Source organism: Bos javanicus, chromosome 20 (genome assembly GCF_032452875.1).
Source record: "Bos javanicus breed banteng chromosome 20, ARS-OSU_banteng_1.0, whole genome shotgun sequence".
Taxonomy (NCBI): Eukaryota; Metazoa; Chordata; class Mammalia; order Artiodactyla; family Bovidae; genus Bos; species Bos javanicus.
The window spans coordinates 3838799-3863260 of record NC_083887.1 but is presented as its reverse complement, the minus strand read 5'-3'; the positions used below and the strand labels follow the sequence as shown (position 1 = coordinate 3863260).

The following is a 24462-nucleotide window of genomic DNA, read 5'->3' as shown; positions in this document are numbered from 1 at the left end:
CAGCTCTACAAGAAATGAAGGGGCAGGCACATCACCAGTTAAGTGTGTGTGTGTGTGTGTGTGTGTGTGTGCGTTGATGGTCTTCTAGTGGGGCAGAAAAAACCAGCTCTACAAGAAATGAAGGGGCAGGCACATCATCAGTTAAGTGTGTGTGTGTGTGTGTGAAAGAGAGAGAGACAGAGCGCCTGATTGCTTAACTGATGAATTTCTAAGGCGTTCCAAGCAAGTTTTCAAAACTGAGTTCAGGGGAGGCCCTGACCCGGGGGGGCCGGGTGAGCAGGGTGATGTCTAGGATGCACGATGGCCTCAGGGAACGGCCCCACACGAAAGTCTGTTCCCTGAACTGAGCTCCTGGGCCAGACGTGGAAGGTTCCCTAGACCACGTGGCCACCAGGAGTGCAGACCTGGGAGCGGGGCTGCCTGTGTTCCCATTCAGCCCCGTCACCCAGGTTGCTGGGGCTCTGCCTCAGTCTCCTCATCCGAGGTAACAGTTGCACCTACCTGGCAGGATGGTTGAGGAGATAAATGAATGACCACGTGTCGAAGTGTAGACAAGTGTCCCGTGTGGAGTGGGCCCTTGAGAAACGTGAAAGCGTTATCGTCACTGTGCGGAACCTGCGGACTTGGCGGCTCAGTTAATGGAAACGTTTACCTAAACTGAGAATAAATTTACAAATGAGCGTAAAAGTTGCCTATTGGCATCACTTCCTTCCTCCCAGTTTCCATGCCCACCCCCCGTAGGCACGCTGTCTCACCGCTGACGGCAGAGATGGGTGTCCCCAGCTGGCCGCTGAGCTGCTTGGGGCCGGGTGGGGGTGGATGTGTCTGCATCACTGGTACCGTGGGCAGGGCATCTGGTCTCAGAGGCTTCTGCGTTCTGCGGGCGACGGGGACCTTGGAGAGTAGTGTGCAGTGCTAGAATGCTGAAAGTTAGAGGACCTGGGTTCAGATTCTGGGACTGCCCCTCTGGTTCCAGCCTTTTCCCTCTCTCTAGTCCGTAGAATGGGTTACCGTGTGAGGTGACGTGAGTGCCAGTTGTCATCCGCAGGGTGCTGGGTGGTGCAGCTGTCAGCGTTTCCATCGGCTCACGTGGCGGAGCTGTCCTGTTAGGCATGTGCCGTGTGGCACTGTCCTCGGAGCAGCACCGAGGTGTGAAGTCTAGGGTGGCCCGTTTTCCATGCGCTTTCCAGCAGACTGCTGTTCAAAGGCTGCAGATGAGCGCCGGCTTTTAGGCCCGTGTTGGAGGACAGTGTGCTCTCTCTCACTGGGGACCCCCTTTTCCCTGACCAGCGGTACAGTGGGTGGGCACTCCCAGAAGTGCCCCCCACCCCAAGGCTTCCGGGGACTGGTTGGGCTCTGCCCCTTCTCCTGGGCACTAGCTCACTGTGGGTGAAATCGCTTGCACTACTTTACACGGTTATTTCTCTCTCTCTCAGTTTTAACTGTGGTTAAATATGCAGAGCATAAAATAGACTGTTGTAGCAGATTCTAGCTGTACAATTCACTGGCATTAGGTCTGTTCACAGTGTTCATGCTGCCTTCCCCTCTATCCATTTCTAGAACTTTTGCCTCATCCCAAGAGAAACTCGGTACCCACTAAACACTTAACTCCTCACTCCTGCTGGTAACCAGCCCCTGGCAGCCTCTATTCTACTTTCTTTCCCTATGAAAGTAGTTTACTGACTATTCTAGGTACCTCATTTATGTGGAATTATGCGATATTTGTCCTTTGTGACTGTATTATTTCTTACTTAGCATAATGTCCTCCAGATTCATCCATGTTGTAGCTTGTGCCAGAACTTCCTTCCTTTTTAAGACTAAATAGTACTCCTCTGAACGTGTAAATCATCCTCCCAGGAAGACTGGTTCCGGGACAACCCCGCAGATACCAAAATCCATGGGTGTTCAAGTCTCTTATATCAATGGCATAGTATTTCCATATAAGCTGTGCGCATCCTCCTGTATACTTTAAACATCTGTAGATTACATTTGATACCAAAGTCTATGTAAATGCTATGTAAATAGTTGTAAATATGATATAGATGATATGTAAATAGTTGCCAGGCACGTGGCAAATTCAAGCTTTGCTTTTTGGAGCTTTCTGATTTTTTTGCCTGAATATTTTTGATCTGGAGTTGGTTGACACTGAGGATGTGGAACTTGGGGTCCAGGAGGACTGACTGTGCCCCGTTTTGTCGCTTCATTCATCTGCTGGCAGACACTTGGGTTGTCTCCACCATCTGGCTCTTGTGAATAACGCTGCTATGAACATTGGTGTGCAGAGACCGCTCAAATTCCTGCTTGCCGGTCTTTTGCAAATATGCCTAGGAGTGGAACTGCTGGCTGTGCGGTAGTTCTATGTTTAACCTTTTGAGAAACTGCCAAGCTCTTTTCCAGAAAAGCTGTACCGCTTTTCTGTCCACTAGCAGTGCACAGAGGTACCAATTCTTCCAAGTCCTCAACACTTATTTTCCGTTTTTAGAGAATTATATCTATCCTTATAGATCTGAAATTCTCTCACTCTCTTTTTCATCAAATAAGAAACCCTTTTTAGGACCAGGTGAAGTGCATCCACGAAAAACTCTTTTAATTTTGCTTTTAATATATGTGACATAATGCAAATAAATACTCAAAACATTCTTTTAACACTTTAAAGCAATACAGGGAGAGTAAAAGTGTCCTTTGTCTCTGTCCCTATTTCAGGCTCCTCTCCAGCCTGCTGTCAGGCAGTATCTTTCCAGAGTTTTCCATGCATTTACATTTCATGTGTGAGCATTTATGAAAAAGTAGTTTTCCATTTTTCTTTAATATAAAAAGCATCATACCACTTTTTATTTTTCAGTGACTTGGGTCTTTTATAGAACAGCCAGGAATCTTTCCAGGCTGTTTGTAGATCTATGCTGTTCTTGTATTTTTATTTATCCCATAGTACAGGTGTCTTGTACTTAAAATTTTTGTTACTAACCATAGACCATTGTTTGTCTCACATGCCCACTGTGCTGACTTCAGGAGTGAGCACTGGCCCATTGTTCAGAGCAGCGGACCTTCTGCTGCGGCCCCTTATTTGCATCTGGACATCCGGCCTGTGTCCCCCCAGCACGGCCTCTCTGAGCTAGCCCCAGGGGTCAGCTTCCTGCCAACCAGGCCTGCTGACCTTCTGTGTCTCCGCTTTTCAGGCCAAGAACAAGGAGACGGGTGCCCTGGCCGCAGCCAAAGTAATCGAGACCAACAGCGAGGAGGAGCTGGAAGACTACATTGTGGAGATCGAGATCCTGGCCACCTGCGACCACCCCTACATCGTGAAGCTCCTAGGCGCCTACTACTATGACGGGAAGCTGTGGGTAAGGGTGCCTCGGCCCCGTGGCGATGCCACCGGGCCCTGCGCGGTTCTGAGGGCCGCGGCTCTTTCTCCACTTCTGCTTTGGGGGCATGGTAAAGTGTGCTCCCCTTTCTGCAGAGCGTCTCCACTTCGGGGCTGAGTGTAGTGCTACGGAGCAGAAAGGAATTCAGAAGCTCTACTGCCTGGCCTCAAATCGCAGCTGTGCTTGGATAACCGTAGGCAAGTTATTAACTTCTTGCCTCAGTTTCCCCAGCTGTAAGATGGGGATGATGCCAGTACCTAGTGCACTGAGTTGTTTTGGAGATGAAATGAGCTAATTCATGCTTGGAAGAATAGCTGGCCCATGTCAGAGCTCGCTGAGTGTGAGCTATTTTATTATCTGTTCTGGTGGCATCGTTACTGCCACTGTGGCAGCTGCTCCAGGGGGCTTCCTTTCAATGGCAGCACTAAAGGGGCCCCTGTAATAGCCTCCACTCTCTGGCTGCAACCTCGTATTTTAAGATGCACAGTGCAGATGCATCAAAGCCCCGCCTTCCCAACTCAGCATCCCCCTTGGAGGAATTCTGGGGTGCCCTGGTTTTCAGAGCCTGCCCTGCGGAATGGCTCCCCCATGGACATTCTTCCAGCCTCTCACTTTATAAAACCCAAACTTCCTAGAAGCTACGTGTTTCCATACTGCATTTTCAGCCAGTATCGTACCCATCAAACATCATATTCATGTCTCCCAAACTCAGCCGAACATTTGTAACGAAATGGTGCGCAGGAAATCTCATGAATTAATAGATGCAATTGGAAAGCTGTCAGACTCACTGGTAGATGGTTTGCAAAGGGAGCAAGTGTCAGAGGGGCTGGGCCTCTGGGAGTGAACCAGACCTGCGTGAGCAGTCCAGGTTCACGGCACCACAGTTACTGGTTGTCCGTAATGATTTGGTGGTCAGGAGGGGATTTTTTTTTTTTTTTTGGTTGCACATCTTGTGGGATCTTACTTCCCCAATCAAGCATGAAACCTGGGCCAATGCAGTGACAATACTGAGTCTTGACCACTGGACCACCAGGGAATTCCCAGGAGGGGCTGTTTTAAGCATTGGACCTCCTGTCACGATAGTTTATCATGTATAGGGAGAGTGTCATTGTGTGTTAGATACATTTTAGGAAATTATTGGGCAGTCTGAGTTGCTGTGTCATACTTTATAGTTTTTCCCATTTGAAATAATGGGAAATAGACAGCAAGTTGAGTCTTGGAGTCAGAATGCCTGCTTTTTAGGAACAGAGCTACTGATGCTTAATGGGGAAATCTGTGTTTCATTTGAGAAAGGGATCCTGTTATTTAAGAAAACCAAAGGAGTGGTTTAGAAACCACTGTCAAAGTTCATCCCTCTCATTTCAGAGAAATGAGCAAAGCCAGTGTCCGAGGGGGAGGAGAAACTTGGCCATCTACCCGGCCCACACCTTTGTCCACTAAACTGGTTGCCCGCCAGCTGAGGCCGGCTGCTCTGCTTCTCTGAGCATCTCCTTGGGGCGTCTTCTAGTTATCACTGGGGGCAATAAAACCACCATCACCTGCCTATCAGCTGAAGATTTCAAAGCCCTTCCTCGTTAACTGTCTCTGGCACCTTGGAAGGTGACCCAGGCAGGGAGACTGGTCACCCTTTTCCAAAGAGGAGGCAACAGAGGCACAGAGAAGCAGGCTCCTTGCTCATGGTCACACAGCTGACACCGATGCGTTTCTTCTGTCTTGATTCATGGAGCTGCTTTTTAGAAAGTTTTTATTCTTTTAAGAAATTAAAATTTTAAATACAATGGTTATCAGAAAAATGGGAGTATACAGAAAAGCAAAAGATTAATGTCACCTGAATCTTTATACCAAAGATAATCATTTTTAATAATATAATAAAATTTTCTAGACTTTTTCTGTATCTACACACAGGTTTTTTTTTTTAAAGATGAACTTATACCAGACTTGCTACTTCACTCTTACTCTTTTCGTTTAAGATATATTAAGAACGACTTTTCATGTTTTAGGGAAACACCTGCGTCTCCCTCTTTTCTTTTTCTGTAGAATTCCATCTTCTGACTATTAAGCAGTTAGGCCGTTGCTTTTGTTTTTTATCACTGTTATAAACAACTCTGTGATGGACATCTTTGAATTTTTATGTTCTTGCTTGAGAATCTCTTTAGGAGAATTTTTAAGATTTTTAAATCTATCGCCATACTGGCCTCACAGAGCCACTTTTGATACCATACAATTGAGTTTTTCCATCTCACCACCTACCCACAACACACACGCCCGTCCAGCTCTGCATCCAGCTCTGCATCCCGCCAGCCTTCATTGGACTGCTCATGACGTACGTGTTGAGAACATCTGTTATCTATCTGTTCCCATTATTGTTTGTGGCTGTTTACCAAGTTCATCGCTTTTCCAAGTCGAGAGATGATGCCAACAGCAGCTAATATTTATTGGAGACTCACTGTGTGCTGGGCCTTTTGTGTGCATTTGACTCGCATTATGTCATTTAATTGTATTCTTTGAGGCTGTTGCTTTATCTTCATCTTACAGACGAAAGTGAGAGAGGAAGATGCTAAGTCAGGCTCCCGCCTCCCCTGCCACGCCACACAGCTGGAGAGTGGCAGAGTTAGAAAACCCGCAGGAGGAAAAGGACAGTTTGTAACTGGACAGTGACTGAGGTGAAGTTGGTTAAATAGATACACTAGAATTTTCTGTCCCAAGGTTGTCACTTTAGGCTGGTACTTTCTTATCCAGGGCTGCTGCTGTGGCCAAAATCATTTCTCACCCCCCTCTTCTGTAGCTGCCCCCACAGCCTACATTTGTTACTTTGTAGACCTTTAAGCACATTGAAAAGCAGAGACATGACTTTGCCAACAAAGGTCCGTCTAGTTAAGGCTATGGTTTTTCCAGTGGTCATGTATGGATGTGAGAGTTGGACTGTGAACAAAGCTGAGCGCCGAAGAATTGATGCTTTTGAACTGTGGTGTTGGAGAAGACTCTTGAGAGTTGAGAGTCCCTTGGACTGCAAGGAGATCCAACCAGTCCATTCTGAAGGAGATCAGCCCTGGGATTTCTTTGGAAGGAATGATGCCAAAGCTGAAACTCCAGTATTTTGGCCACCTCATGCGAAGAGTTGACTCATTGGAAAAGACTGATGCTGGGAGCGATTGGGGGCAGGAGGAGAAGGGGACGACAGAGGATGAGATGGCTGGATGGCATCACTGACTCGATGGACATGAATCTGAGTGAACTCCAGGAGTTGGTGATGGACAGGGAGGCCTGGCGTGCTGCGATTCATGGGGTCGCAAAGAGTCGGACACGATTGAGTGACTGCACTGAACTGAGACCTTTAAAGGTGTTATCTCTCATTTTTGATTTGGGTTTTAGACATTGTGAAATCAAGGCAGGTGGCCCTGGCACTGTGTGGATCGAGAAGGGCAGAGGATTTCAAGCAGTGTCAGCCTGGGCCAAGGTGTGGAGGTGGGAGAGCTGGGACATGTTGGGATCCTGGGTATACTAGGATTGGTGGGTCTACCAGCATGTCGTAAAAAATGAGGGCGGTCGTTGGAGGCAGGGTCGTGGAGGGCCTTGAATGCCAAGGTGAAGGTTTACACTTGGTCTTTTAGATCAGCGGTTCTCAAAGTACAGCCTTTCAGACCAGTAGTAACAGCAGCACCACGGACCTTGTTAGACATGCTGAATATTAGGTCCCAGCTCAGAGCTGCTGAATCAGAAACTCTGGGAAGGGGCCCTGCTATCTGTTTAAGGAGCCTTCCAGGTGACTCTGATGCTTGTTGACGTTTGAGAACCATTGCTGAAGGTAATAGGGACCCAGCGGCAGTCTCATGGGGGAGAGACACACATTTAGAAAGAAATCAGGTTTGACGGGGCAAGAGTGAGAGCGCCCAGGCTGACCAGGAAATGATTAGAATGGACTAGGCCAGAAGTCCAAGGACGTGAGATGGGAGCATCATTGGTCAGAAAAGGGTTTAGAGGAAGGAACATTTGAACCGGATCTTAAAGAATGCATAGGAGTTCTCCAAGGGGTAAGGGAAGGAAGGGCAGTCTGAAGGGCAGCATGGATGGAAGTATGGAAGAGAGGAGTCTCCTTCTCAAATACTAGGTTAAAGGTGCACCAACTTTTTGGTGTTTCCTTTTTTGGTATTTACTCAGCTTTTTGGTGTTGACTCAAGCTCATGTCCATTGAGTTGGTGATGCCATCCATCCATCTCATCCTCTCTCATCCCCTTCTCATCCCACCTTCAATCTTTCCCAGCATCAGTGTCTTTTCCAATGAGTCAGTTCTTCAAATCAGGTGTTGGAATTTCAGCTAAAGTCACACAGTGAATTAGTTACAAGGCCAGACATACAGACATCAGATACTGTGGATGAGAGACCCTGCTCATGTCACACTGCCCTTTGAAAAGCCCTTCCACAGTTCTCCAGAATATATTCCAAACCCATTACCTGGAACGTAGGCTAATTATAGTCTGCCAGCATCTTCCCAGGCCTCCCCCTGCAGCCGTTCGGGCTGCTTGTCGGTGGCACCTCCAGGTCTTTGCATCTCGTGCCTTCCTCCAGGCAGCCCTCCGCAGTGTCGTCTGCAGAGTCAGCAGGACCTTTCCTTCCACACTGTTCTCCCAGGCACTTCTCGGTGGAGCGCACCTCCTCTTCCTCTTCTCTCTGCTCCTTTGTGGGGGCTCATCCTACCGTCTCATTTTAGTGCTGATGTCGGTCCTGGTATCTCCCTCCTCTGGTAGGCAGGACCCTTCAGGCTCCCCCAGTGCTGATCCAGAGCAGAGGCAGGAGTGGAGGTCCAGGCAGGCGCCCCTCCCCTTGTGGGGTCTGCCCTAGGGAGAGTGAAGGCAGTTGAGTACCTGCAGCCCCCAGAGTGTAGCCTCGGGGCGATGTTGCCCTTGTTTTTGGCCAAAACAATTCTGTAGCTTTCAGTCGCTTGCAGGGTGGAAGCTTTTCCTGTGCAGAATCTGGCCAGGAAGTGAAGGTGCCTGCAAAGTCCTGCGTGGCAAGCTGTGACGATTCTGAAAGCTCCTCATTGGTTTCTGAGCCTGGGTTTCTCTCAGCCTTTCTACAGGACAGCAAATCTGCTGTCGAGATCTTACCTGATCACCATGGGACTCTGGCTGTTGTCTCTAGAAGCTTGGGTCATCTTGGAGGAATTAAGCCTGCAGCCCTGTCAGATCACAGGGTTCTCCATTTATTCGTGTAAACAAGTGTCTGTTGAATTCCTTCCTTGTGCCCAGTCCTGATCCCCCCCAGAGGATACGGAAATGATCAACACTAGCCAGATCCCTGGCCTCACTGGGCTCAGAGTCTAGTGGTAGAAGCAGGCAATATGGAAGCAGATAAAGATGTAAACGAGAGGACTTCAGCAAGTGATAAGTGTGTGAAAGAAAAATAGACTGGGAAATGTGATGGAAGTTCTTGGTGGGAGGGGGGCAGGCAGGTCAGGGACAGATGCTTCAAATGGGATAGATAAGGAAGGCCTTTCTCACGAGGTGACCTTTTAGCTGAGGCCCCATAGACAGGCTGCAGGGCAGACCTGCAGAAATTTAGAGAGCAGAAATTTCCAGGTAGAGAGAATAGGAAGTATTCTCAGACGCCCTGAGACAGGACCCAGTGGAGCCTGTAAAGGACCAGACAAAAGTTGTGGCTGGACGATGGCAAAGGAAGAGAGCCAGAGACCCACATGAAAGGAGACCAGATTCTCTCTGGCCTTGAGCACATTGCTAAGCACCTGCTGTGTGCCAGGCCCTGTTCTGCAGGCTGGGGATTCAGTGGTGAACAAGAGATACAGTTCTTGTGCTCAAGGAGCTTACAGTCTGGTGAGGAAGTCAGCCAATAAGCACATAAATACATAATTCAGGTAACCATAAGGACCATGATGGATATGAAATCAGAGGTGTGACTTGGAACAGGGCAAGCCGCCTTTCATGCATGGTCAGCGGGAGGCCTGTCCGAGAAGGACCCAGTTGAGGGAGGATCCAGGGGTCAGCAAGGGCCCCTGAGGTGAGTGTGCTTATCACGTTTAGAGGGGGCGAGGGGCCACTGTGCCTGGGTTGGGGTGGGGTGCTAGGAGATGAGGACAGGCAGGTAAGGGTTGTGGTCTTATTGTGGGTGTCGGGAGGCCTCCACGGGGCAGCGGTTTCAGGCAGGCCAGGGCTGCCCTCTTCCTCAGCCATCAGTGGGATTAATTAGTCTGAGTCTTCGATTGGTTGATTCTTCTGCACGTGTATCTCATGCATCGTCCTCTTCGCTGCCCTGCGGTGGAGGAAGTGGGGACCAGTCCTGGCTTGAAGCGCCAGTTGCGATCTTAGCTGACTGCTGAGTCTCTAGCTCTTTACCGCTAAGACGGGAATGCTGATAACAAAGCCTAGCCCATTGTAAGGATTGAGTGAGGTATGCAGGTTGGGCACAGGCAGCGGTGTCTGGCCCGGAGTGGGTGCTTATTAATGCCCTTGACTCTCTGCCTTCCTCTCGTGGTTCTTTCCATTCCCACTACGTCTTCATACTGGGTTTCTGGAAGCCTCTTCTCTTCTGGCTTTTCTGTCTTTTACTCAGTGAACCTTGCTGAGGCTTTATCGTGCCGCTGGCCAACAGGATGAAAAGCGATGTCAGGGTGGATGATGAAATCTGCACAGGGGGAGGAAAGGCCTTTCGTGTGCACACGGCAGGGCTGGCCTCCACTCCTGAAGACTGGCACAGGTCACGTTCAGAAGCCCCTCTGCCCTCCAGTTTTGTCTGGGCAGAAAGTTTTGCACACGTTTATCAGCCCAGGAAGCTCCTTGCTGACCACCAGAGAAAGCAGTGACTCTTGCTTAGCATGGAAGGCCTCCACAGTCGGGGAGCCTTCCTGGATTTCCCCACCCCACTTCCCCCAGGGATGACCTTGTCATTCTCAGACTTAAAGAGCTGTAGTAACACTCTTGGTAGGGCTGCCTCTCCTAAACCTCATTCATTCTGCTACCTCTGGAATAGTTAGTATTTGTTTAAGGTGACTCACTTTTTAGAAGTTAAATATATTTATTGAAAAAGAAACTTTCATCTCACTACCCTGAATGGAAAACTAGGGCCCACTTGCCATAAATAGAAATAAAGGAAAATAAACCAGTTTGCTCCATTCTGGCCCAATCCCTTTGCCTGCCAAAGCCTGCCACCCTGGCCCTGCACTCCACGTTAGAAGGGATGCTGTCTCCGTGGGCCTCTTCGGTGTCCAGCAGTGACTGGGCTCAGAAGGGAGGGTGAGCAGGGGAGGGACTTCTCTCCCCCAGGGCCGTGCGGTGCCCCAGTCTCAGGACCTCCACTTGAGGACACGCCCCAGGCCTGGGCACTGTCTGGCTGGTGCATTTGGGCCTGGCCAAGCCCAAAAGGCCAGAGGTTGGGGTGTTCCTCTTACTACTGAGGTGGCCCAGCTTGTCCAGAAACACTTGAGGGACAGAGCCCGGGTTTGGACCCACCTCTCCCTGGGGGCCACCGCCTGGAGGCCAGTGGTTTTGTTACCCCAGCTCATGTCTCAGCTTGCATCATCTCCGCCTGCGCTTTCCTGGCATCTTTGGCTGTGCAGCCCTCTGTTGAAATCTAATGGAACCACAGAGAAAGCAGCAGCTGCCCTAGGCTGGAGGGGCAAGCTTCCCACCACTCCAGTCATGTTCCCCAGAGGAACTTCCAGGCCTTTTGGACTCTGTCTGGTCTGCATCAGGGTTTGGATCATTTTCTGTGTAGGGGGAGCTGCCCTGTATGTTGTAGGGTGCTTAGCTATGTCTCTGTCTCTATCCCTGGTGGCTTAGATGGTATCTGCCGGAAGTGCTGGAGACCTGGGTTTGATCCCTGGGTCGGGAAGATCCCCTGGAGAAGGGAATGGCTACCCGCTCCAGTATCCTTGCCTGGAGAACCCCATGGACAGAGGAGCCTGGCGGGTTACAGTCCATGGGGTCATAATAGTTGGACACGACTGGGCACACGTGTGTAGCCTCTGTGTTGCCAGATGTCCCCTGGGGACCACATCGCCCTCGGTCGAGGACTGTCTCTCTCCCGCTCACAGCCTCTTGTGTTGCTGGGAGGAGCCAGTCAGGCTGTGAGCTCGGTCACAAACTGAGGATGTCGGGCTAGAACAGATCCACGCAGATTTTGTTTGGCACACAAGATGGTTTTAGAAATTTGCGGCTAGCATTTTGTTGGCCTTTGGACTTTTTTTTTTTTTTTTAGAACAACCAGCAGATGTGGCCGCAGTTGCCTGAGGCTGGGCAGCAATGGCCCGTCAGGGGGAGATTTGCTCTCTAATTAGCCTCAGACCTCACTACTCCCTAATGTCCCCCAATGTTAACCCCGGGGGGTGTTTGTCACTGGCACACGCCACTGGTTTTCTTTCTTTTTTTAAAAAAATGATCGAACTGCAGCTGATTTACAATGTTGTGTTAATTTCTTCTGTACAGAACGACTGGGTAGTATATATATGCGGTCTTTCTCACGCTCTCTCCCATTGCGGTTTAGCGTAGGGTAGTATATATATGCAGTCTTTCCCATGCTCTCTCCCATTGTGGTTCAGCGCAGGGTATTGACTGACTAACAGTCCCCTGTGCTGTCCGGTAGGGCCTTGTTGTTTGTGTCCATCCTGTGTGTGATAGTTCACATCTGCTAATTCCAAACCCCCAATCCTTCTTCCCCTGGCCCCCTCCACCTTGGCAACTGTAAGTCTGTTCTCTGTATCTGTCACTATTTTTCTTAAAGTAGAAGTGAGAGGGTCTATTTCTCATCGTCTGTCTCTATCAAATGAGGAAAGTACAGATAACTAAGAGGACTGTGTTTTCCCAGAAAATTGTGCAAGATGACTGTTTTTTCATAGAATCAGGGCTGCTTTGCCCATAACTGAGCTTCCCAGATCTGGTGGTGTTTAAACCAGGGCTCCTGGTGTAAGGAATCCAAAAATAGGCTTGTGAGGCATATGTGAACTTCCTGTGCGTGTACACCAAGTTGTGTGTGCGGGTGAGTCTGAAGGAGTGACTGCAGGCTTTCCAGAATGTGACCGCTTGTCTGAAAGTGAGCCTCCTCCAGAGAGGAAGTGCAGACCCGGGTCACAGAGCAGGGTGTGGGTGGGAGGGGCCCGCTGGCCACACATGTTCACGTGACCTTGTGTCCCCGGCCAGGGTCTCTGTGGCTTGTCGCCTTGGGCTCTGAGGCTAGCCGTTGGTCACCAACAGAGATTGCATATCTGGCCTTAAAATAATCCAATAACTGTAAAGAGAATGTGGCACGAGAAAGTCACTAGCAGCGTGGCATACGTGTAGAGAGCCGCCCAGTGCAGTCGAAGGGCGCAGGGCTGAGTCGGACCTGAGATCCCGGGTCTGGGCCCAGCTCTCTGTGACCCTTGGAGGCACCGTCCCTTCCCTCCCCCGCTCCTTCCTGGCCCGCAGCGCCCAGGGCTCGGAAGGGGTGATCTCAAGGAGGCCCTTTGGCCCGAGTCGGCTCATTTTGCCCTTGCCCAGTTATCTCTGAAGTCTGAGTTCCATGTTTGTGGTCAGCTTGGTGCCCTGTGGTGTCGCTTCTCGGCAGAATTGAGGGCAGCACCTCTTCCCATGGGATCCTGGTGCTCCTGGCATTCCCCGGCGGTTGCCGACCTCTGTGTCCTTCTGCATCAGGCCTGTAGGGGCGTCCACTTTGGGGACACACGTGATCGTAATGGCACTCCATAAAGTACTACTGTCCATGGGGACTCAAAGAGTCGGACACCACCGAGCGGCGAAGCACAGAGCGCTTGACAGCCTGTGGGCACTTGAGCCCACCGGGCAAGCCTGCTGTCGCTCCTTACCACTTCTGCGGCCTAGGCAGGGAGGCAGGAGGCAGGGGGTGGAGGTGAGAGGGAGGGATCAGCAAAAGAGCACAGAGAGCGGGCCTTTGCTGGACACTTCCTCTGTGCGCTGGGCCCTGTCGTGATTAACTTGCCAAATCCTCACATTTATATGGGATTGCGATGTCGTCAACCCATTTTACGGGTGTGAAGACTGAGGGTGAGAGCGAGAGAGAGCGAGAGAGAGAGAGCGAGAGAGAGAGAGAGAGATTGGCTCAGGGCTCCCAGCCAGGTTCCAACCCAGATCAGCCAGACTCCCACTGCTGCGGTGCCCCCGCACCCCAGGTACCAGCCCTGGGAACCAATGGGAACTGCTCAGAGGACACAGCCTGCGGCCCCCTCCTCCGCTTGAGGAGCTGTTTTCCTGCAGAGCATTTCTTGGCAGTGTTTGGTGGGGAGGGGCCTGTGGCTTTGGAATCCCTCCAGCTTCTACCTTGGCTCAGTGGACCCTCAGCCCTGAGCAGGTAGAACCGAGTAGCTGTGGACGGCCAGGCTGAAGTAACATGGGGTTTTGTCTGGAATCTTGCTGTTGCAATGGCTGGGCTGGGGTCTCTGGGTCACATTCACAGGCACAAAGGTGACTCTGTGGTCCGGGGATCTGCCTGCCACATTCCCAAGCACTTAGTTCACCCCCTGAGCCATCAGCCAGGCGTCATGCCCTCCGGGGCACTCCTGTGTGCCGCTCCCACTGCTCACTGCTCACTGCCCCGCCCCAGCCTCACACACACCCTCCCTGCCCTCGGCCCATCAGGCAGTGGCCTCCGAGTCAGCCAGACGTGGGCTGGAGCCTGGCTGCCTGTGTGCTGTTGTGTGACCCAGGTATGTCTCTGAGCCTCAGTTTCCCCATCTGGACATTAAGGGTGATGATGCTGATCTCGATGCTGTTGGCTTTGCTAGAAACCCAGTATGTCCCAGCTGGCAAGACAGTAGGAGCCCCATGCCAGGCACCCAGCAGACAGGTCATGTCTGTTGTTCAAAGTCTAGATGGCAGTTAAACGTGCAGACCTGGCCCACAGGCTGTACCGAAGGCAGGCTTTCTCTAGAGTTCTGCAGAAATGTGACCCTTTGTAAATGGCGTTTTTCGCGTGAGAATCCAAGTGTCTGGCTTGACTGGAAGGTTCGGCAGCTCCAGCCACAGGGGCTTATACTCCCGATGGCATCTATGAGCTGGGCTGAGCGCGGTCGCCCATAGGCAGCCACCTGCTGCCGCCGCCGTCACCTCTGCCCAGGCAGCCTCGCTGCCTTTAACCCAGCCTGGCCCTGATGCGAGTAGGTAACCGCAGGCCTGTGTGGGAAGTGGGGAAGCAGAGGGACGAGCCGGAGGCTGGCAGGCAGTCTTACGTCTTCCTTGGATCCCGGGGGCTGCTTCTTCCTTCCTGGCTGTGCCCGCACCAGTCTCTGTCTCTGGAGCCCTTAGACCTGGGTCCTCACTGATGGGACCTTCAGTGCTTGCTGCCGTGGCAGAGCCTCTGCGTCCCCATCGCAGTAACTCCTACCTGTGTCTGGTATTCTGCACCCATGCTCCCGTGTGACTGCCCCCCTCCCCCCACCGCAGCAGCGGGGGCAGCCACTGTTCATTCATTCACTTGTTCAGTCACTGACTCACTCGTGCGTTTATTTGTTCACCAACAAATGTTTCCAGAGTATCAGCTGTGTGCCAGGCAGCTTTAAGGGCACAGACACAAAGCTCTGCCCTTCAGGGATTCACATTCTGTGGGGCAGTGGGGTGGGGGTGAGGAGGCAGACAAAAAAATAAAATTGTAGAGTGTGTAGCTGGATAGATGCCTGGACTTGCCCAGGGCACCCAGGGTCGTTGCTCTGCTCTCTGCTGCTCTCAGACTGTTCCTTCGCCTTTTCCTGGGGCAGCTGCTGGCGCTGGGGCCTTGTCTCTGCGAGCGGGCTGGTCATGCCAGTTTCCCACGTGTGTCCAGCCTCCGCTGTTACTGGTTGGAGCACGCTCACCGAGAGCCAGGTCCCGAGCCCTGGGCTTTCCCCAACTCTTCCCATTTGTTCACTCCCCAGGTGGCAGATGCTATAGTTCCAACTGAGGGTCGGAGCTCTACGCTTACTTGTTCCAAGGTCATTCCTTGTTCAGGGTTAGTTAGCATCAGGGCCAGAATTAGAACCCAGGTATGCCTGGGAACCATGGACGGAAGAGCCTGGCGGGCTAGTCATGGGGTCACAGGGTCGGGCATGACTGAGTGACTGAGCATGCATGCGTGTCTGACTCCAGGGTCGAAACCCTGGGCTCACCTTATTTACTCAGGTTTTTGTTCCTTGGTGATGATCTGGGGGTTGCCCTGGGGATGTAATAGAACATGGATGCCCACCCTGTGCTGTCTCCCTGCCTGTGATCAGCTCCGCCCTGTCTCTGCCTGCCGTGCCCACCTCACCATGGACGCCCAGCCTGTGCTGTTTCCCTGCCTGTGAGCAGCTCAGCCCCATCTCTGCCTGCCGTGCCCACCTCACCATGGACGCCCAGCCTGTGCTGTCTCCCTGGCTGTGAGCCGCTCAGCCCCGTCTCTGCCTGCCGTGCCCACCTCACCACCCCGCTCCCCTTGGTTTCAGTTCTGCTTGCCCCTTGAGGACTGTCTCACATGCCACAAATCTCAAATGATTTTAGTTGAAGAATGTATGTCCTACCAGGCAGGCAGGCCTCCCAGAGGTGTATCTGTGCTTCGGGTGACCCTGATTTCCTGGTCGTGTGGGTTGTGAGTCCATTTTCTGAGGGGCACGGCCCTGGACTACTCCTCTTTTTGGCGGCAGGAGCCCTGCCACCCCTGGTTTTCGGGAATGATGGCTGGACAGATGGTCAAGAGATCAAAAATATCTGTGCAGACAGAGATCTGTTTGTGTCTCCCCTGGGGGCTGAAACTCCAGTTCATGTCTGCCTGGAGTCTGGTCGCAGCCCTGATTTCCTGGTGTGATGCGTGGCGATGGTGGTAGTCGTCCCCGTGATGATGGTGACTGTCGTCTGTTGTGCTCTGCTAGCTGCCAGGCCTGGTGCTTGTTGTTCTCGCATGTGCCAGCTCACTTACTCTCCCACGACTCCATCACGGTGAGAACGTGTCCCCATTTACAGGGGCGCACATACTGTTAGAGGCTCAGAGAGGTGAAGCATGTCGCCTGAAGACAGAGTGGCAGCATTTGCACTCAAGCTCAGAGGACGTGACTCTGAAGTCGGTGCTCCTGACTTCTGGGCCAGACAGTGCCAGAAGGACTTAGGCACCCCCAATTTGCATCACCTCAGTTCTGTCCCAGGGGTGCCCCGGGGCTGGGGCCGGTATACTTGGCGCTGTCTCGGTTATCTCGTCTAGTAATTCCCACCCCGACCCGGGGGGTGTGCTTAGGGGTTCCCCCTTGCATTGACAGGAACCCCCACACACACTCCTTAGGAACCCCAAGGTCATCCCCTGTGCTCTTCCTTCTTGCCAGGGATCACTCAGTTGCTAGTCTCGAGGGGAACCCGAATTCCTTCCTCGAGTCTCTGTGAACGTGGTGGGTGCGGCTGGGGGCAGAGGAGCAAGGCCCTGTGCTCCGGGAGGCCTTGTGGGTGTGGGCCACCCCTCTCAATGGCCGCATTGTATGGCCTGGAGCTCGGAGGTGTGGAGATTCCGGACTCCAACTCCAGGGACCAGCTGCTGAGAAGCTGGAGACATTTTTGGGTTCACTGTTGTGTTTCGGGGACCTTCTTTCTACAGGTCTCTGTTGAGTAAACAGAGCCTCTGTCTTCTGTGCTGGTGGGGTGTCCCTGTGCCTCTCAGGGCAGGGAGACCTGGGAAAGAAGGGGTGAAGAGGCAGCACCCACCCCTCTTCCCCAAGAAGAAGCAAGTCTCGAGAGGGGAACAGGCTTGCCTTTGGCTGTACATTTCGGCTATCTTTGGACCTTGGGAGTCGGACAGACCTGGGTTTCTACCCTCGTTCTGTGGACTTAGGAGGTTAGTGGCTTTGGGGAGGCTCTTTCCCCATCAAACCTCAGTTTCCGCATCTGTAAAACAGAGAGAAATAGAATTCCTTATAGAAGTAAGTAAAGGAATGCTTGTATAATGCTCAGCACAGTGCCTGGTATGCCTTAGGCACTCAATAATGGCAGTCATTATCTCTGTTCTCTTGGGCAGCAGCAGAGGGAGGGACTGGCTTGCTTTCTTTGCAGAATCAGCTGTGTGAGTCATCTTTTTGGCAGTTTTGCCCTGATTTCTGGGCATCTGAAGGCCACTGAAATGTTTCATTCATATTTCTTCGTTCTTCATAAATTCATTCAGCAAACACTGTCCACAAATCAGGTCCAGACTCTTATAATGTATGATGTGAATGAACTTTTATAAATATTAAATATAATAATATTTAATGATTAAGTGATGTCCATCACCTTGGACCCTCAAATGTCAGTGTTGCAAATGACCTTTCAGCTGTTAGAGGCTTCAGTTTCCAGGTGGGGAAACTAAGGCTCAAAGCAGGAAAGGGGTTTGGATAGCACAGTCACAGGACAGGGGAGGTCTGGGACTGTCCAGACCTACGCAAGAGGTGTGCTCAGTCGTGTCTGACTCTGTGACCCCGTGGACCGTAGCCCTCCAGGATCCTCTGTCCATAGAACTCTCCAGGCAGGAACAGTGGAGAGAGTTGCCCTTTAATTGTATTTACTTTTGGTTGCAGGAGTGTTGTCAACATTTAATCATTGAGCATCTCTGTGTACCCAGAGCTCCTGCTGGCCTTGGGGAGGGCCAGGGAAAGGAGGAGAGCCAGGCCTCGAGCGCTGTGCGGTCTCCAGGGCATGGCTTGAGCATGCCTCAGTTGTCTCTTGAGGATGGTCAGGCTTGGTCCTGCTGCCTGCGGGCTGTACATGTTGGTAATGTCCGAAACCCCGTGGGTGGTTCAAGCCTGCTCTTATCTGGGCTGTGACATCTTGGCCCCTTTATCTCCGGGTGAGCAAGCTCACTTGGTATGTGTGAGCTGACCCCTGGGGCCCAGCGAGTGCTGGAGCAGGGAGGCAGAGGCGCCTTTTCCCCCACCGCCGGGAGGCTATGTCCCAAGCTTTTTTGGCTTCCTTCCTGAAGCACAAGGATGGGGGCATGGGGTCACTAGGTCTCTTCCTTCATGGTGGTGAGTGCAGCTGACCTGACACCCAGAGAGGTCCCAGTTCAGGTCCTGGCTCTGGTGCTTACTATTTCTGTGACTTTAATTTCTCTGAGCCTCAGTTTTCTCATACATAAAATGGGAATAAAGCATCACCAGATACTGATAATAACGGGTAGCGTTTGTCAAGCATTTACTTACTGTTTGCCAGGTAATGTTTTGAGAGCCAGGCATCTGTTACCTTAACCCCTGTTACCTTTAATCCTCACGATAGATCCTGTGAGGAAGAGGCATTCTTTAGAATACCCACTTCAAATGGTAAGATAATTTATGCAAAGCACTTGGCATAGGGCCGGGCACAGAATAAGACTCTCAGTTCCTGTTACTTGTCGTGATGGGGAAACTGAGGCCGACCTGTGTTAATTGATCAGGCAACCGCTTACGTCCTAAGGAAGTTGACGGCATGGAGTGAAACTGTGCAAGGGGGAACAGTGAACTCGGCGGCGGGTGGGGGGTGGGTTTTGTGTATATGTTACTTGCTGGGGCAGAAATCAGCTTGGCACAGGACTCTGGTGTCAGTGTTTCGTCCTGAAGAGTTGATCAGATGGAGGAGAGAGCTTTTAAATTCTGCTCTCTCAGTCCTAAAGGATTATTGAGCTGATTCTCTATTTGCAACAGCTTCGAGGAAGATTTTAATAGTCACCAGTTCCAGGGCAACTCTGAGAGGACACTGCCCATGTGGGAAGAGAGTACCTGCACAGGTGCAGGGCCAAATTCCCATGGCTGAGATAGTGCAGGAATAGAGTAGGTGCCTAATCAGTCCACGGATGAATGAATGCACGCATGATCGGGGAGGTGAGCTGGCCCTCCAGGATCATGTAGCAAGGCCGTGACCCTTAAGCCGCTCCATGACAGCTGCTTAATCTAAACTGATAGGGGGTCCAGGTGAACACAGGTTTCCAGTTTCTTTTGGGCGCCAGGCAGTCCCAAGCCAGTGACTGCAGACTGTCTCCCATTGGGCGTCCTCTGAGCGTGTTTATGGGCTGAGGTCTCCAGGGACACAAAAAGCTCGTGAGTGCTGACTAGGGAGACCAGCTGTGCCGAGGTTACTCACCTGGCAAGAGGGCCCAGGAAGAGCAAACGCCTCCTGCCCTAGAGTGTGCTCCCCGTATTCAGGTTCAGGCAGACCTGTCTTCCTCATGCAGGGCAGCTAGTGTGAGCAGCCTGGTGTCAGATCCCAGCTTGGCCTGTACCTGCTGTGGGTCTCAAGACTGGGTGGGAGGGCGATTCTGACCTGGCCGGTGGGGTTAAATCCTCATGAAAAAGATATTCCGGTGCCATGAGGGATGGGTGTGACATGTTAAGTGTCCTCCAAATGATTGGGGAAGAACTCTAGCCCAAGGACAGACTATGAGCTCATGAATCAGAGCACCTGGGTTCAAATCCTGGCCTCATCTCTTATTAGTTGGAGACCTTGACAAGTTACTGAAATGCTCTCTGCTTCCGTTTTCTCATCTGGAACAGGGGTGTTAGGGAGCCACCCACGGGCCACATCTGGCCTGCCACCTTCTTGCACACCCTGAAGTCCCAGCACCGTGGCCCATGGGATTTGCTGGGACACAGCCACACTCATTTGATCAGGTCTCGTCCACCACTGCTTTCGGAATGGAGCATCAGAGTCAAAGCGCTGCAGAGCCAAAATTATTTACTATCTGGTTCTTCATGGAAAGGTTTCCCTGATGGCTCAGTGGTAAAGAGTCCTCCTGTAGTATAAGAGATGAGGGTTTGATTCCCGGGTTAGGAAGATCCTGTGGAGAAGGAAATGGCAATCTACTCCAGTATTCTTACTCCCCTTGGAAGGGGAGTCTGGTAAGCTACAGTCCATGGGGTTGCAAAGAGTCAGACATGACTGAGTGAGTAAGCATGCATGCTCTTTACAGATAAACTTAGGAGATCCTTGACCTAGAAAATGGAGATAATAACAGTATTCACCTTAAAGAAATGTGTAAGGATTAAATGAGAGACTGAATAGGTGACCTTGGCCAGGGCTTCGCATATAGCGTCAGCACTTTTCTGAGCTGAAAAGCATTTAGGTCATATTTTAAGACCCACAGTCTATCACCCTGGGAGCCTTCCCCCAGCCTCTGCAATCACTGATCTTTCTGTCTCTGTTGTTGTTGTCGTTCAGTTGCTCAGTCGTGTCTGACTTTTTGCGTCTGGATGGATTGCAGCATACCAGGTCCTTCACCATCTCCTAGAGCTGCTCAGACTCATGTCCATTGAGTCAGTGATGCCATCCAACCATCTCATACTCTGTCATCCCCTTCTCCTCCTGCCCTCAATCTTTCCCAGCATCAGGGTCTTTCCCAGTGAGTTGGCTCTTCGCATCAGGTGGCCAAAGTTTTGGAGCTTCGGCTTCAGCATCACTTCTTCCAGTGAATATTGAGGGTTGATTTCCTTTAGGATTAACTGGTTAGATCTCCTTCTGTCTACCATGGATTTGCCTGTTCTGGACATTTCATAGAAATGGAATCAGAGATGTGTGGCTTTTTGTGGCTGATGTTTTTTTCACTTAGCACATTATTTTCAAGATTCATTCATATGTGTCAATGCTTCATTCCTTTGTAATGACTGGATAATATTCCGTTGTGTGGATGTGCCATGTTTTGTTTCTCTGTTCATCTCTTGATGTATTCTTGGGTTGTTTCCAAATTTTAACTATTGTGAATAATGCTGCTTTGGTATACAAACATCTGTTTGATACTCTGCTTTTCATTTCTTTGGGTATATACTCAGAAGTGGAAAGCCAGTTCATAAGGCAACTCCATTTTTAATTCTGTTTTTAATTTTTAGGATTTTAGTTTTAAATTTTTGAGGAACTGCCATAATGTCTTCTGCAGTGGCCACAGCATTTTGCATTCCCACCATCAATACACATGTTCCCATTTCTGTACATCCTTGCTTGTTTTCTGTTTTCTTAAAAGTAGCCAGCCCAATGGGTGAAAAGTGATATCTAGTTGTGGTTTTTTAAAACCTATTTATTTTTAATTGGAAGATAATTGCTTTACAATATTGTATCAGTTTCTGTCATACATCAACATGAATCAGCCATAAGTATGCATTTGTCCCCTCCCTCTTGAACCTCCCTCTCACTTCCTACCCCATCCTGCCCCTCTAGGTCTAAATTGTGGTTTTGATTTGCATTTCTCTAATTAGTAATGCTGAGCATATTTTCATGCATTTATTGGCTATTTGTATATCTGTAAGTGTCTATTCAAGATTGAGTTGTAAAAGTATTTTCTTTAATATATTCTTGATGTAGTCACTTATCAGATATATGATTTGTAAGTGTCATATATACTTACATTCTGTGGGTTGCTTCTTCACTATGTTGATAGTGTTTTTTGATGTCCAAAGGTTATTATATTTGATAAAGTCCAGTTTAATTTTTTTGTTGTTGATGCCAGTGCTTTTGGTGTCAAAACCAAGAAATCATAGCTAAATTCAATGTCATGACTTTTCCCTCATTTTTTTTTCTTCTAAGAATTTTGTAGTTTTAGCTCTTCTATTTATGTCTTTGATCCATTTTTAATAAATTTTGGTACATGATGTAAGGGACCATCTTCATTCTCTTGCATGTTGGTAATTCCGTTTTCCCAACAAAATTTGTTGAAAAGACTATTTTTTTTCCACTGAATGGTCTTGGCCCCTTTGTTAAAAATCATCTGACTATATATGCAAGGGTTTATTTCTGGGATCTCCTTCCATTGGTCTATATGTCTGTCTTTATGCTAGTGCCTTGCTGTTTTGATTATTGTAGCTTTGTAGTAAGTTTTGAAATCAAGAAGTATGAGACTTTCAACTTTCTTTGAACAATTTTTTCCAACTGTCCTTTTTCAAGGTTCTTTTGGTGCTTGGGTTCCCTTGATATTCCATATGAATTTTAGTATGAACTTTTTCAGTTTCTATAAAAGATGCCATGGGGATTTGATAGGGATTGCATTGAATCTGTAGATTGTGTTGGGTAGTATTGATGTCTTAACAAAGTCTTTCAGTCATGCATAGAGGATGTCTTTAGATTTATTTGTGTCATCTTTAATGTCTTTCAGCAGTGTTTTGCACTTTTCAGTGTACAAATCTTCCACCTTCTTGGTTTAATCTTATTCCCTTTTCCTAGATAGTCCTAAGTATTTTCTTCTTGATGCTATTATAAATGGAATTGTTTCCTTAATTTTCTTTTACTGAATTGTCCATTGTTCGTGTCTAGAAGCCCAGCGTGTTTTTGTTGTTGGTTTTTTGGCTACACTGCTGCCTATTAAAAGGATTATACACCATGACTGGTGGAATTTATTCTTGGAAGCAAGGATGGTTTAATATATGAAAATCAATGAATATATCAAACTGCATTAGCAGAATAAAAGTGGGAGAATACATGATCATCTCAGCTAATGAAGAAAAAGTATTTGACAAAATTCAACACTCCCATGAGAAAAACATTTAACAAACCAATAGAAGAAAAGTATCTAAACACGATAAAGGTCATATATGAGCAACTCACAGTGAACATATTCAATGGTGAGAGTCTAAAAACTCTAAGATTTGAGATAAGGCAAAGATGCCTACCTTCATCACTTCTCTTCAGCATAGTATTGAAAGCGCTAGTTAGCACAATTATGAAAAAAGAAATAAAAGAAATGCAAATTGCAAAGAAGAAGTACAATTATTTCTGTTTGCAGATGACAAGCTCTTATACATAGAAAACCCTAAAGAGGGTGTTCTGGGCATGGTCCTGCTGGGACTTTCACTGTGGATAGGCACAGCCCTATCCCCTTCCAGATGAACAGATGCATCTGTAGCCATGGGTGATTTTAGGCCAGTACTTTTTGTTAACAGTACTTCTAATATGAAATTTTATACCATATTAGTTGAATAAAATGTAGAAAATACAAGAATAGACCAAGATGGGGAAACAGTGGCTGACTTTATTTTTGGGGGCTCCAAAATCACTGCAGATGGTGATTGCAGCCATGAAATTAAAAGATGCTTACTCTTTGAAAGGAAAGTTATGGCCAACCTAGATAGCATATTAAAAAGCAGAGACATTACTTTGCCAACAAAGGTCCATCTAGTCAAGGCTCTCGTTTTTCCAGTAGTCATGTATGGATGTGAGAGTTGGACCATAAAGAAAGTCGAGCACCAAAGAATTGATGCTTTTGAACTGTGGTGTTGGAGAAGACTCTTGAGAGTCCCTTGGACTGCAAGGAGATCCAACCAGTCTATTCTAAAGGAGATCAGTCCTGGGTGTGCATTGGAAGGACTGATGTTGCAGCTGAAAGTCCAATACTTTGGCCACCTGATGTGAAGAGCTGACTCATTTGAAAAGACCCTGATGCTGGGAAAGATTGAGGGCAGGAGGAGAAGGGGATGACAGAGGATGTGATGGTTGGATGGCATCACCGACTCAATGGACATGAGTTTGGGTAAACTTCAGGAGTTGGTGATGGACAAGGAGACCTGGTGTGCTGCGGTTCATGGGGTCGCAAAGAGTTGGACACAACTGAGCAACTGAACTGAACTGAAACCTTCTGTGGGTATTGATGTAATTTTTCCATTCTCTTTTCTAAACAGGCTATTTAGTAATATCCTAAGGCATTCAGATGATTGTTTTCTTTTTATTTATTGTCATTATTACATTTATTGAGATAATCATTTTATTAATTGAACCTCATGCATTTCTATAAAAGTACTACGAAATTCATGTTATAAGCTCCCTGTGATTGAGAGCTGAAATGTGAAGTGTTAAGACCCATGTAATGGAACCCAGTGTGAACCATGTCATGAGAGACATTATTTTTCTGTTTTATATCATATAAAAGGCACCAAGACATGAAACTTTTTAAACTAAAAGGGCCGAAAAAAGCCACTTTCAAAAAAAAAAGGAGAAGAAGAAAAACCAAACTGTATTTTGCCACATATGAGAGTACAGTTGGGCAAAATTACAGAAAGTTAATAAAACAGAATGTCACTCTGACATAGGCTATGATTAACTCCAAATGAGGACTGCTGTTTCAAAAAGAGCTTCACATTTTGAAGTGTGGATTCCAGGACAGTCATCTTCTAAAGACACTTCATTAGGGTCCATATGCAAATTGTAGAAAATTGTAGATTTAATCCTGGTTT

At 49.1% G+C, this 24462-nt stretch overlaps 1 protein-coding gene across 1 annotated transcript in view; it reads left to right on the top strand.

Moving 5' to 3' along the window:
• The window catches only part of STK10 (serine/threonine kinase 10), a 124948-nt gene that overhangs the window by 22746 nt on the left and 77740 nt on the right, over positions 1–24462 (top strand). Inside the window, exon 2 of the mRNA XM_061393205.1 lies at positions 3177–3341. Coding sequence (XP_061249189.1) covers positions 3177–3341 — 165 coding nt within the window. The remainder of the gene's footprint in view (positions 1–3176; positions 3342–24462) is intronic.